We start from the raw sequence: 14,074 nt of genomic DNA, 5'->3' as shown, positions 1-14,074 counted from the left end.
GCCTAGGTATTTACGCTCCTTAACTTTTGAGAGATTAGTTGAATTAATGGTATAATTAAAGTTGGATGAATGCTTTTAAAGTTGCATGAATGCGATAAAAATCATTGTACATGACTATGTAGAAATGCTTGCCGAACCACGCAATACTAACAAGGTTAATACTACTGATCCGGAAGTGGGCAAATAAAGACGCGCATACTATAAATACGGTGTATACCATTAACTCAAAGTCATGTGAAAGCGAAGCCTGATCCCGAAGGCAAGCTTCTCTACAACGGTGCACAAATTGCTTCGCCATTATTTTTTAAATTCCTGAACTAATGGCTACAGGCCTATAAAAAAAAAAAACGACTTAACCGCTTTTTTCTTCATTCCTCTCGACAGTCGACCAATAAAAATAAAATTGCGTCACCCACGCGTCCGATTCCCCTTTTCGTGGTAAGTAGTTCACTGACTCCTCCTTGGCCTAAAGAAGTTCAAAGTGATTCAAACCTCGGTGAAAATAGGTACGCTGATATAAGGGTGCGCAAGGTAAGAAAGAAAAGAAGAAGGAGAGAGGGTTGGTAGGCTTGCCGGTGTGCCTCAAGCGCACAGCTAGAGCTTTTGTCATAAGCCTCGGTACTCCGCACACGTGACCAGAGCTATACGTGTATGTTGCCGGGCCATGCACTGTGAGGGTCAAAAATGCTGAGAGGGTCATTACTCCTAACTCTTCCGAAAGACGGAGCTCTTTATAGGCGTGCTGCAGGTTATCCTGAAACAGGGCCAGGCTAGAGCTCTTGTCCACTGCGGAGTGGCTCAGAAACTTTTGACAAAGAGAGCACACGACGTTGAGCCGATCGGTGCGAGCACACCGCAGCGGAAGGCGCAGGGGGGCGAGAACAGTCCGGAACACGTGACGACAAGAGCGAGCATGAAGTCAGGGAACGCGGATGCGGCGTGCTCGCGATGTGGTGGGCGTCTGTGCGCTCCATCGTCCACGCAGACGTCGTCGCCGCCGAGCTACAGCAAGGATGACTGTATACAAACACAAGAGGGGGAGAGGAGAGGAGGGGGAGAGGGGGCGAACCAGTGGAGGCGCACCGGGAGACAAGGCGAGCGAGCGGGCCCCATTCTTCATGCTCCGTCTTCTCGTTGTTGACCTGCCCTCCCCACGCCACCGCTCACCTTTCTGCCACCCGTGGTGGGGGTACACCGAGCGCTTCCCTCGTACACTGCTCCATGACGCGAGCGGCCACGAGCGGAACTTCAACTGGGCAGAGAGCCACTTTCGATTCCCCGCGCCTCTGTCCGCCAAAGACGTGTGCGGATCCTTCGCATGGAGGGAAAAAAAAAGGGGGGGGGGGGCAACGTGCCCCAAAGTGACTATTACAGCAGTCCAGAAGCGCCTCTTCATGCACTATACCCACAGGGTATTTCATGAATTCATAATTCGACCGTACCCTGTCTACATGACGAGCTGAATAGGTCGAACCCGACATCACTGGCTGCGTTTTCCTCTCCAACAATCGTTCCTATATAGGCGTTTCTTGTAAGGCGCACGTCCGGTGGTTAGTGCCCACCCCGCACGCCACGGTTAAGATATGACGGACACAAACACGAAAGTCGAGACGTGGCGGCGCACAGAGTATGGTGGCAGCATACCCGCGTGTTCTGCTTGTAAGTTCGCGGCATTTACACTGGTCGCATTCCGTACACGCATCAGAATTCCATATATTTTGTTTATTGGTTCACTAGGGGAAAAAAAAAAAAGTCAACATTCTTAGTCTATGCAAATGCTACGCGCGCGCCTGAGTTCCTAACAGCAGAAATAATTTACGTACGATTCGTCTCAAAACCGACAGCTTGCACAACGAGTGCGAAGACAAACAACACCGAATTGACTCGTAACCGAAATCATTCGGCACGTCGCGGGTCGCTGTCGCGAGACCATCGGTGGCGACCCCCGAAGTATGAAGAGGCCCGCCGTGAAATGGATTTTCCGGGCGTGCGCTCGTTAGTCATCCGACCTACGTGAGCGCTTACTCCGCCTCAGCGCGGGGCACGGGTCAAGCGCGCTCGAGTTGCGGAATGCGGCGCAGCGAGCAACCCGACGGACGTCGCGCACCGGACGGATGTCCGACGTCGAAGGCGGCGCCAGCCTCACAGGTAGGCACTCGCTATAGCATCTCTCGGCCTGCGCACACAACTACGTACGTGGTCCTGCGGCGCCAGAAGAGCAACGTATTGATTAATGGTCCGCAGGCGGAGCCCGCTTTCCATGCAAGGATGCCCCCGCTGCCTCTTATGTATTCCAGCGCGTACACACACGACAGCATTCTACCCGACGACCAAACGGCAGCAGCTATATATAGCCTCTGGCGAGTAGTGCCCTCAAGATGCCACCCGCAGACGCGTAGTTCGAGGATTGTGTTTCCACGCTTGTGTCAGTCGTGCTTGTCTTCAAGTAATCGCTCTCTACCTCTATCACACAAATACCATATTTATTTATTTATTTATTTATTTATTTATTTATTTATTTATTTATTTATTTATTTATTCATTTATTTATTTATTTATTTACTTACTTATACACACTCCAGCCCTGTTAGATATAGCCGGCTATGTGCAGATCTTGGAATATACGGCGGAGAATCGCCCGAAAGAGACTTCGCTACGGCGCGGGTGGGGTGAAACTTCCGAAGCCGCGACGCGCAACCCGTATTAACGACAATTCACACACAGCCTCCACCTAGCTTTTTCTCCCTCGACGCGCGTCTGAGAGGGGTCCCGGGACGCACAGAAGGAAGCTCGCAGTAAGTACACAGAAGGAGACAGGGCGACAGAGAATGGAGAACGGGGTGGAGGAGGGAGTGTCCGGCCCAAACCGGACCACCACCACCGCAGAACGCCAGCGGTGGACGGCGCTCGGTGGCCGCAGCGCTCCGTGATCGGCCGTGACAACGGGCGCTTAGGGCGTCAGGCGCCCATCACGAGCGAAACGATAGGAGGGGGGGGGAAGGAGGAGGCCAGGCGCCCGCAGCTCCCGGCGACCGCTCCAGCTCCGAGCGGGGCGCAGCAGTCAATCACCCGCGTAACGCGGGTGAAGAGCAACAGGAACCGCCACCGCAGCGAGCGTGTGCGAGTGTGGCGCATGCGAAACGGCGCCCACTCGGCCGGGCAGCATCGCACGAAGTGGACCGGCAGTCGCCGGCCCCTCCCCGCGCGCGATGTACCGCGAAAGGAGCAGGCAAGCGAGAGCGCCGCATGCAGACCGCTCGCGCACGTGCACCGGGTGACGCCACCGAAGCGCGCCGGTGCCGCTGATTACACGTATCGCCTCCAAAGCAAACTTGGCGCCAGAGAAGGCGGCTGCTCCTCCGAGGAGTGCTACGTACGCGCGCCGCCTCCATCTCTGGAACAGGACTCCTGTCACAGTCAGCGCCGGGCGAGCAACCGTGCGGTCCACGAGGCGGAAGTTGAATGCATCGCGGATAGAATGGCCGCGCAGTCCAGTCCAGTCAGAAGGTCACATCCGGTCAAATTGCGATCAACCCGTTGGCACGTGACGGTGAAGTAGCGGCGCAATGAAACGGGATGTGGCGATAGAGAAATCGATACGCCAACGCAAATTACGTCCAAACATACAGGGGTGCAGAGATGGAAGTTATTGCTGAGCGTTGTCTAAATAGTGACGCTCAGCACGAAGGCAGCACATGCATATTTAAAGAAATGGATACATGCATGAGCACGCCAACGCAGTTTTCGTCCAAACTCAAAGTGGTGCAGAGATGGAAGTTATTGCTGAGTGTAGTCGAAATAGTGACGCTCAGCACAAAGGCAGCACATGCATATTCGCCAAGAATCTAAGCTAAGCCTCAGCTTCGTGCCCTTACGTCCGGAAAGATGCCTGTCGTTGCGCACTGAAAGAAAAAAAAATCCTCAAGAACGAGTGCAGATGTACAGCAACGTCGAAAGCAACAATTCCCACCTGCTTTGGTAGCGCTAAGACTGGTATAGTATCGAAAATAAAAATAAAATACGGCTGCCACTCGCATTCGCCGTTCCGCACGTGAACCACCAGAACGAACGGTGCCCAGGAATTAGGCATTTTCGGGAGAGGCATTGCGGAGACAGCGGCGGCCATATGGAAATATTCAATCACTTTTCTGCGCGCGAATCAAGCACATCAGATCTCATAACAGTACAGAGATATTATATATTTTGACATTACTTATAACAACACACATGTACGTTGCGCTAAACAGTATATGTCACATCCTCGATAATTTCAGGGGTTGTCAGAATACGTTAATCCTTCCCCTGGTTACGGCCTTGGTCACTGCTTTGGGTATAATTAATAAGCAGGGCCAAACCGAGACTAGCACTTACAACACGTTTCTCAGAGAGTGTGAGAGAGAGAGAGAAAAGCAAATTCCACGCACTGTGGGTATTAACGTTATGCGACACATATTACAGGTTATATCTAGCACCATTTGGTGTTCTGCAAAGCGTGTTGAACCAACGTGTTCTGTAAGGGTGTGAGGCGAGTAACGACGACATTATGACGGCACAACTTTTTTTTTTTGGCCCCGCTCCGGTGAGGAAACGCAACAAAACGTTCCGTTACGAGCTGGATCGATCCCGAAGGCGGTATAAAATTTCGCATGCACAGCCTCTATACGCAGCGTTAGCTGCTGCTAAGGAAGGACTGCCTGGGGAATGCGGGTCGATCCCAATTAAGGTGGTGCTGTAACACAGCGTGTCAAAGCGCTAACTGCTGCGAGCAGAGAGTGGGAGGAACTAGCACGCTCCGCTTATTGATACTCGACGCGAAACACATTGGTATATCTGTCTGCGGTCGAAAACTGGCGTGCACGCACGTGCCTTCGCACGAGAGAAGCATGCGTGGGCGATCCCACCATCGGACGCTTAAATTTTAACGCGAGGTCGCAGAATATCCGGCGTCGGCGTGTCGCGTCCAGCATCGACCATCGTGTGAGCGAAATGTCAATTCCGAACCACGCATACCCAACTACGTAGGCGCTAGACGCTACCGAAATAACTGAATTTCTCAAAGTAAGATGAGTCACAAAAATCCTAAAAAAGTACGACCTACACACAACCTACAGATATGATGGCGTCGGACTGTAGTTTGAATATACGAGAAAACATACTTTCGTTACGCGGAAACTGAAACACAAAACCTTTTTCCAGCGTTTCTACCATTCATAGAGCGGTGCGCCCGGTTCCTTGCAACACCATCCAGGGGAGGTGTTCTGGTAGTCTGTAAGAGTCCACCTAGTGGACATGTCCACTTCGTCTGCTCTTGTGAAGTTCTGATTGGCTGTGGCGTCTTGCTGCTGTGAAGGCGCAGGCCCAGTCCAGCAAATCAGAACTTCAGCAGTAGACGAAATGGACATGTCAACTAGGCGGACTCTTGCAGAATACTTCCCCTGATGGCGCTCGCCTCCACGCATCCGCGGCACACGCAAGATGCCGCGTTTCTACCAGAAAGCTCGCCTTCGTGCATGGCGTTCGCTGTGAGCGTTTCCCGGTAAACACTGCGGTTACGTAAGCTGCAGTTGCCGGGAACCGTGAGAAGCAGTCAGGGATCTTTGAATGCTATCGCGTTCCACTCTTGAAGGCGAAGCTTCGGCGCCCTCCATATTTTTTTATTGGGGAGACCCGAAACAATGCGAGCAGAAAACTGTACATACCGCAAAGTTTCCGAATGAGCCAAAGAATGCTTCGCTGTGAAACGAGAAAGTGGGCAGCATAACTATTCTTTCTCGAGTATACCTTTGTTTTTAGATTGCCCGTCCTTACTAGCCATATATCCGTGTCGCGAAATTAGCTCAAGCTCACTTGCGCTTACAGGGCTAGAGTTCATTCTCATCCCATGAAGGTCTAAAGCTCATTCCTGCAATACTGTTTTTTTCCTGACTAACAGACGATATAGATTTACGCACGTCGTACCGGGCGAGCGTGTCCGTTTTCCATCCGGCACTGTACACTGTGATCTGCACATCCGCCGTCTTGTGGTGCTTGACCTTGGCTCATTCATGGGTATAATGGACCAACAAACTCTGCAAGGTTACTATCGCCGTAGGCTCACCTTGTTTGCTTGTGAAAACGCTCCGCGGCATCAGCCCGAGAAATAGCATGTAGCAAGGCATGTGTGCAAACCCGGAGCGGTCCTACCCACACGTTTCAAGCCGACTGCTGTACTAGCGCAGTACTATAGTCTCGCATTAGCTATGCGTGGAGAAGGCGGGGAAGACCGCGAACCTTAGTAGCTTATTTCTTGTGGCTGTGCCTTCATTTTGCAATCCGTTAGAGAAGAATAGGCAGTGATGAGCGATCGAGCATACTGATGACGTCGAAGAGTCATATATCAACGCCATACACTAGCGCCACATGTATGCCGCCTCCAGACACCATTTATTTAATAAAATGGATACGTTCTCTTCGAATTAAGCCGCGCAACACGCACGCGCACACGCAAGTACAAACAAACAAACAAGCGCAAGCAAGAAGCAAGAAAGCTCGTTTAATCAAAAACGCGGTGACAGCTACGGAAGTCAACCACAGGCCAGGACACTCGGAATACCGTCTACAGGCTGCACGTGCCAAACACACCGTGCTACACTCGGTAGCGGTTATTTTAGCAGTGCATGCAAGTTATCGCGACAGGAGCACGGATCGCCTGGCCTGCCGAGCTCGAACAACACTCCGAAGGCGGCGTCAATCATATCATCGCCGCGGCGACGGACGGAGTGAGCGGGACGCCACGGAAGCCGCCGAGCTGTTGAGCACCGGCTGCCGTCCACTCGGGCGCCGCATGACGGACAAATGGACGCCTCGGCCGAGCGACGCGCGATGCGGGCGGCGGCTGACGGACGGGCAGTCAACGCCGTCGCCATCCTCCTCCTTCTCTCGAACCTACTCGCTACGGCACCCCCCAGCCTTCGGCACTCCCGTCTCAGCTCGCTCCTCGCTGTCAGGTGTCTTTTCCAGAGAGTATCCTCGCCTCGTTAGCTGTAGTCGAGGAAGCTGGACGCGCTAATACTGTCAGCACACCTTTCTCCCCCCCCACCGACTTCCATGCTCCACGATATGCGCGGGAGCAGACGTTCCGTAGTGTGGAGTTAACACTTAGACACGAGTGCGGTGTCCACATCAGTCTGGTCATCTGCTTTGGCTAGCTATTTGCTTCTATTTTTTTCACTGCGTCGATTAGGATAGGCCCTGACGTCATTCTCCGCGATGCGCTTCTGCTTACGGGGCAGATCCTCCTTCCCTGTGTGGAAACCAAGTGCGCCTCCGCACTTTGAGCTGCCAAGTAGGCGCTGTCAAGGCGGCGAGCACACCGCGTCAGAGAGAGAGAAAACGCCCTGTCTCAGGCGTTTTGTTTACACGCACGAGCGCGCTTCACCAAATCAACCATTGACCAATGCCGTGACAGTCTCTCCTTTGGCCACGCCAATGGTAGCAACGCTATTTGAGCGTCGAAGGGCTTACCATTGCTCTTTGTTAGGTAAATGAAGCCTAAAATTAAGCTCATCTGCATCAACAATAACATGCTTGGGCACGACGTTTCTAAAGCAACATTTTCTTCCTTTCCTTCTTTTCCTTTTTTTTTCCAGCGTGGTTCTACGCAGAGTATTTGAACGGTAAACGTAGGAAGTGGCAGCGTACTTCGATATTAGTGCGGACGAAGATCCATACACGGCGCGCCGAAAACTCCTTTTTGCAGGACTAACTGGTAGTGATATTTATTAACACCCTGCTGGTACAAACTACGCTTGCGCTCTTAAAACAGTTGCAGCCTTTGAGGTGTATATTTGTCCCACAACAATAATCATCTGCCTCGCTTGCGTTCCCTTTCTTGGAAACTCAGCGCTCGCTACTTTCCTGTCGACAATGCTGTGTCACGCTGATAACGCGCAAGCCGTTCGTGACTTGGACGTACCGGACTCGCAGCGTTAAAAGGAAAAAGGAAAATGCGGAAAAGACAGATGACCATTATCGTTGTGGGACAAGATGAGCCCTAAAGGGTGTAAATTGTTTAAAGAGCGTGAGCCCATAGAGAGGAACGCCAGTCCATCACGGTGTACAAAGCTCTCGAGAACGAGGTTGGGTACGGAGCACGCACTCACTCCAGCAAAAGGAGTCGCCAATACTCCTGTTTGTTCTTGAGCAGTTTCGCTCCACGGACAGTTGGTCACAAAAGTTTAAGAGACAGGGGAGTTGAGAAAAAAGCGCGGATTCCCGCGAATACTTGAGACAGTGATTCGTTATGTTAGAAGCATCATGCCTTGACAGAGCAGAAGTTCACATCTGTCGTAGAAACCGTGTCCCGCAAACTTTTGCGATCGACTAGTACTTCGATGGACGCCGTAGAGTACGGCCTTGGAAAACTTGCGGTTACACACAGTTCGGCTGCGTTCGACTCCAGCGTGGGTTCGCGGAAACAAAAATCCAGTCGGCAATCTCGTCTTCAACACAGAACGGCCCAAACTAGTGGAACTACCGGGGCGCGTGACACCGGGTCACCGACCGTGCGCTTCCACAGCATCGCGGCGATCGACGAACGCGCGCCCAGCAAGCGCGAGTGCTTACTGCGAGCGCAAAAGACAAGCGGCGTCGTCCGACACGGCGCTGTAGCCGCGCAGACCACACGCGCGTGCACGTCGCTCCAGACGCCGCCCGTGACGGGTCGGACAGGTCCGGCGTGACTGCGCAGGCAGCCCGCGGTTGACCAAACGCGGCGCGGCGAAGATGATACTGCACGCAGTCGTGCTGCATTGAATTACGGCGATGATTCGGTGCAGCGCAGAGAAGTGCTGACCCTGTGGTCTGCCCGGCAGAGGAACGAAGCCCGACAAGCCACGGTAACACTATACACCGTAAAATTGTGTTAACATTGAATTACGGCAATGATTCGGTGCAGCGCAGAGAAGTGCTGACCCTGTGGTCTGCCCGGCAGAGGAACGAAGCCCGACAAGCCACGGTAACACTATACACCGTAAAATTGTGTTAACATTGAATTACGGCAATGATTCGGTGCAGCGCAGAGAAGTGCTGACCCTGTGGTCTGCCCGGCAGAGGAACGAAGCCCGACTAGCCACGGTAACACTATGCATCGTAAAATTGTGTTAACGTGGGCCTGTCGGCGCATGGCTTTACAAAACTGTTTGGTGTACTTTTAAATTCCTTTGCCACATGTCGGCCATATTTGCGCTCGTCTGCTGCTGCTCCTCGTTTCCTTTTTTTTTTGTGCTCTGCTTTTCTCAAGCAAAATGTGTCAGCTTACTGTCCAACAATGTAAAAGAAGAAGAAAATAGAGTAAGCGAGCCTCACATCTTTCGCGGTGCCTTGATACCCAATTGGGTACCTTGTCTTTAGTTTCTGTCGAAATAACTCGGGATTGATTACACAAAATTTTCATCCCGTATATAAAGGCGGATGCATGCATACTCAATGGAAGTTGGGTAAGCCCGTTATCGCCATCAGATTTTGTGAAAAACTGGCATCAATTTTATCTAGAGCAGTGCATTCTCATAAAAAGGAAAATCACCTGTGAAGTGCGTTTCCAATACTGCGAGTTAACGTGGAAATCCAGGAAGCAGCATCGACATGCAAACCCACCATCAAATGCCACAACTTCATCTCTGTGCTTAAGACGATGAGACAATGAGAACTGCTTTTATACCAAGAAACATGAGGAGACAGCTACTTTTGATACTTACATGAAGATGCTGCCTTCAGCCTCTAACCGCGGTAATTAAACAATGCGATGGGTCTTTTGCATTTATAATGTACCATTCGGTACTAAGAACTGACTTGAATTACACCCGTCAGCTACCTTCGGGTCTGAGGAGGATGTAACGGCACCTTGAACACCACATTTTGGAAAAATCAATCCGAGTTGTGTGCTGACTGCTGCATGAGCAGCCAAAGCTTCTCCAAAGCACGACACCCAGGTGCGAAAAAGGCAACAGGAAATGCAAAGGCAAGAAACGCAATGGACATCCAAATGATGTCCCTCACAACTGGTAACACACAACTCTAAAATGGCTGATATATTAAAGCAACTTTATTTGATACAGTTAGGTATGTTACAGTTATACAGCGCGCAGAGACAATGAACGAAGTATCATTCCGTTCATTTATCATTTGTCCGTGGCCTATACAAGCCGTACTACATAGTTAATCATTTGGCACTAGCCTTCTCTTATTTGTCTTCTTCCATTGCTGTCTACTTTGCTAAAACAGTACAATGTTGCCATGCGTTAACGATGCACAGAACAAAAATATGCCCTTTTTTCAGGAAGGCAGCACCCTCAGTGATGTACGGAATCCGTAGAGCGTGATAGATTTCAGTAGAATTCCACGCAGCATATCGGAATGAAACACACGTGCCAATGCATATACTGACCCACCTGTTTCTGCAAGACAGCAGCATGCAGATATGCCAACTGTCGCCTTCTGAATACGGTTCCAATCAGCGGGACAAGAACCACAAATACTGAAAGGCGCTCTTGTCCTTAGTCTTAGGCAGTTTTGCACATGTGAAGGAAGGTGAAGTTGGCACCTTATTTACTCGAATCTAACGCGCACTTTTTTTCCGACAAAACGGGTCCGAAAATTGCGTGCGCGTTAGAATCGAGTACGACCCTGAATCTGCGTTACCACATCCGCATCGGCATTTAAAAATGGCCGCCTCGTTTGCGCTTCGAGCCTAGCTAACGCAGCGTTCTCCATGTGCTGTAGTACGTGTACTTAGACAATGCGTCCTTTGGCTCAGGTTAGTGCACCGTCTGTCTTCCTGTTCTCTACGTTTGTTCTATCAGCATAGAAGTGTTGACTGCAAAGACATGCCGAGTTCATCATGATGTCGCAATTAAAAGAAAAGCGATCACGTGTGCGGAGACGGACGGAAGTCGGGCCGAATCACGGCCGTTAGGAGTTCCCGAAACTTGCGTGCAGGAAGAGGCATTTCATTCTACAGCGGCGGCTGCTATATACGTATTGCGCGGCCGCGCGGCCCCTATCTTGAAAGCGATCTGCGAGGGAGACAAGAGTCGACGCATCTAGGGGCACCGCACTGTGTTCTCGTCGCTTAGTTCGCGTCGAAGCGAGAAACCTCACTAAAGTCAATTCCCTCGCTCCTGCTACCGCGCTTCCTCACTCCAGCGTTTAAAGAGTTTCCACGGTCATTGAGTGAGACGTGTCCACGTTTGCTTGTGCGCGCGTGACACCATGCTTGTTAGTTTAGTTAGTAAGCGAATGTTTAAAAGTTCATACGGCTGATAAAACTACTATCTTTACTTTTCGTATAGCTGTCTGCTAATTTCCTATCGTAATAGATGCTCCGCCTTTCAGGCAAAACTGCGACTTTTTTAATCTATCGCAACTTTAGTGCATTGGGAGTACATCTTTTGTTTTTTCCAAATGAAAGAAAGTTGTATTTCTGTATGAAAGAATGAGGTGCGCGGTACTTCAAAGGACTTTTTTTTTATCACGGAAAACGGGTGCGCGTTACAATCAAGGGCGCATTAGAATCGAGTAAATACAGTATGCCAATGCAAACTGCTTGTATCCGTATCTAATATGCAAATGATATGTGCAAGTGAGCAGCGCAAGTAGATTATGGTGGACATTATCACTGATATGCCATTGTTGGTAGTTTGCAGATGTTTTATCAGTGTTAACATTCTTCTCACCTTAGAGTGGCCTTTGTCACTATTTCTTCCCTTTTCTTTTACATTACTGCTATCTATTTTAATTTACTGTCTGCTGTAATAGCTACACTTTGGTGTATGTATACTTCCTTTCCTATACACCCCCATAGTACTGAAATGTTTATTAGCAAGTACCACACTAATTAGGTAAATGCTTTAAGCTGCCATTATTACCTCCTCCTTTTTACAAAATACCAGTGAAGTAAAAGAAGAGTCAATGTTAGTTGGTTTACTGCCATAGGAATCTAATGTATAATGTGAATTCACACACGACAAAAGAAAAGATGGTTTAACTTCTCAAGAGTATGGTCAAAAGTGGTACAAGTTAATCATGCATATGAAAGATATGCATGCTTCAGAACCTTCTCTGCTTCTGTATCTGAGCAGAGACCAAAACTGAAGCTCTGTTTTCTCAGCTAGCACACATAAGCCATGGATAAGCACACGGCATGCAAACCCTGTGGCACACTGAAAATTCATTTTTAGTATGTCACACATGATTTTCTGAGGCTGCCAGTACCATATGGGAGATGTGAACTCCTGAGGCTGTGCATCACAGGGCTCCTGAATTTCAGTTTTAAGAGCGTCTGACTGGAAAGAAAGGACGTCATCCAGCTGAAGGTGTCGCATTCCACTCTTTGGAGATCGGCTTCTCTGCTGTTCCAACTACCCAGAGAGCTCCACATCAAGCACATGTCACATAGTCCAATGCATGCCAGCCTTACAATCTACTGTTCAGCAAAACATTTGCTGCTTTGATACTGAGTGTGGCATTAGCTTGGCTGTGGGCTAATCAGGCCCTACACAACAATCAGCTTACCCATTTTACATGAGAACAGTGACAATGGCAGCCTTGGCGGTAGAGAGCCTGATAGTTGAAATGTGCTGCATCTATAGAGGATAACTCTTTTTCCTAGTACAATTTTTGAGGTTAAAATTTCATAGGATAGTAATAAAAGGACAAGAATGAAAAAAAAAAAGACTGCACACTTATTTATTTGGGCATATGTTCATCATATATAATGTGCCAGAAGTGTGCTGCACCCAACTTTCCTTGTGCTAAAACTTTGGAACATGAAGACGAAAGCTCCTGTTTTTACTTTGCTCAACTGCACCTAATAAGATGAAACTTCTGTGCTCTTCTGAGAACGTGTATTTTTAACTTGTCAAACTAGAAGTTGCATAAATTGTCAGGCTAAAACAGGTTAGCCATGGCCTTTCCTTATCTTATGGAAGTGTTGATGTTGACACTTCCAGCCACTATCGAACAGTATATTCTGATACATGAATATACAACATAACAGATGCAAAGAACGGGCAAGAAACTCATGCAGCTGCACTTCCCTACCTCATTGTCGTTCTTCTTGAACTCTATGTCATCCTCGTCCACTTCGAAGAAGAGTTCAGATTGGGTGATGGAGAGCATGCCTGGAGCAATGATTCCTGGAGCTATCAGACGACATCTCGTGCTAAGACTTACGGACCCTGCACAGAGGAGGGAATGATTGCATGCTTTACTACAGCTGACTTAATTTTTGTTCAAATACAGTGCAACAGCTTCAAAAACACTCCCACCTTTTGCCAAGTGTCGCACTGCTGGTAACCACCATCCCAACTTTCTGTTTATAGAGTAGTGTTACTTAATATGAATATATATTTAACAACATGCATGACAAAACTATGGAAGAGAATGAATTACCAGATTGGTCTGTGCTTTGGTGTAATCCCATTCCTTATCAGTTGAAGTGAATTAGCAGTGTCCATAGATATCTGGATGAGCGATTTCTCATAGGCGTGCGTGCAAGGGTATTACGAGCCTGCGGTTAATGGTTCAGAATCGACTGAAGGACATGTCTAGCACGAAATTTTGTGAAAAGGAAAAATTTGCATCCATCCGAATTGTAGCACGAAGCTATATAAGAAGTTCATATGGATTTCTCAAAAAAAAAAGAAAGAAAGAAAAGAAAAGCCTCGCAGTTGAAGAAAAATTCGTCCTAGTCCGGGACTCAAACCCGGGACCAACGCCTTTCGGGGTGGTCGCTCTACCATCTGAGCTAACCAGGAAGCTAGCTGATCGCAGAGCAAGGGCGAATTAATCAACAGCTCGAACCACTGGGACACTAAATATAGCAAACAAGTTCTGCAGAAGCCTGCAAGGTGGAGGAACGTACATGAAAGGGAACAATCGACATCTATCCGAATTGCAGCATGAAGCTACAAAGGACACCCACACGGGTTTCTCAGAAAGAAAAGCTTGCAGTTGAAGAAAAAATTGTCCTGGTCCAGGATTCGAACTCGGGACCAATAGCTTTTTGGGGCGGTCACTCTGCCATTTGAGCTAACTA

At 49.3% G+C, this 14,074-nt stretch overlaps 1 protein-coding gene across 2 annotated transcripts in view; it reads right to left on the bottom strand.

The window, feature by feature from the left end:
• Positions 1-14,074, bottom strand: part of rg (A kinase anchor protein rugose) — a 342,944-nt gene that overhangs the window by 161,952 nt on the left and 166,918 nt on the right. For both annotated transcript variants that reach the window (XM_065426861.2, XM_065426862.2), the window contains exon 37: positions 13,078-13,214. In XM_065426861.2, coding sequence (XP_065282933.2) covers positions 13,078-13,214 — 137 coding nt within the window. The remainder of the gene's footprint in view (positions 1-13,077; positions 13,215-14,074) is intronic.

This window comes from Dermacentor albipictus, chromosome 3 (assembly GCF_038994185.2).
Source record: "Dermacentor albipictus isolate Rhodes 1998 colony chromosome 3, USDA_Dalb.pri_finalv2, whole genome shotgun sequence".
Lineage (NCBI taxonomy): Eukaryota > Metazoa > Arthropoda > Arachnida > Ixodida > Ixodidae > Dermacentor > Dermacentor albipictus.
This window is presented reverse-complemented; position numbering and strand designations above follow the sequence as displayed.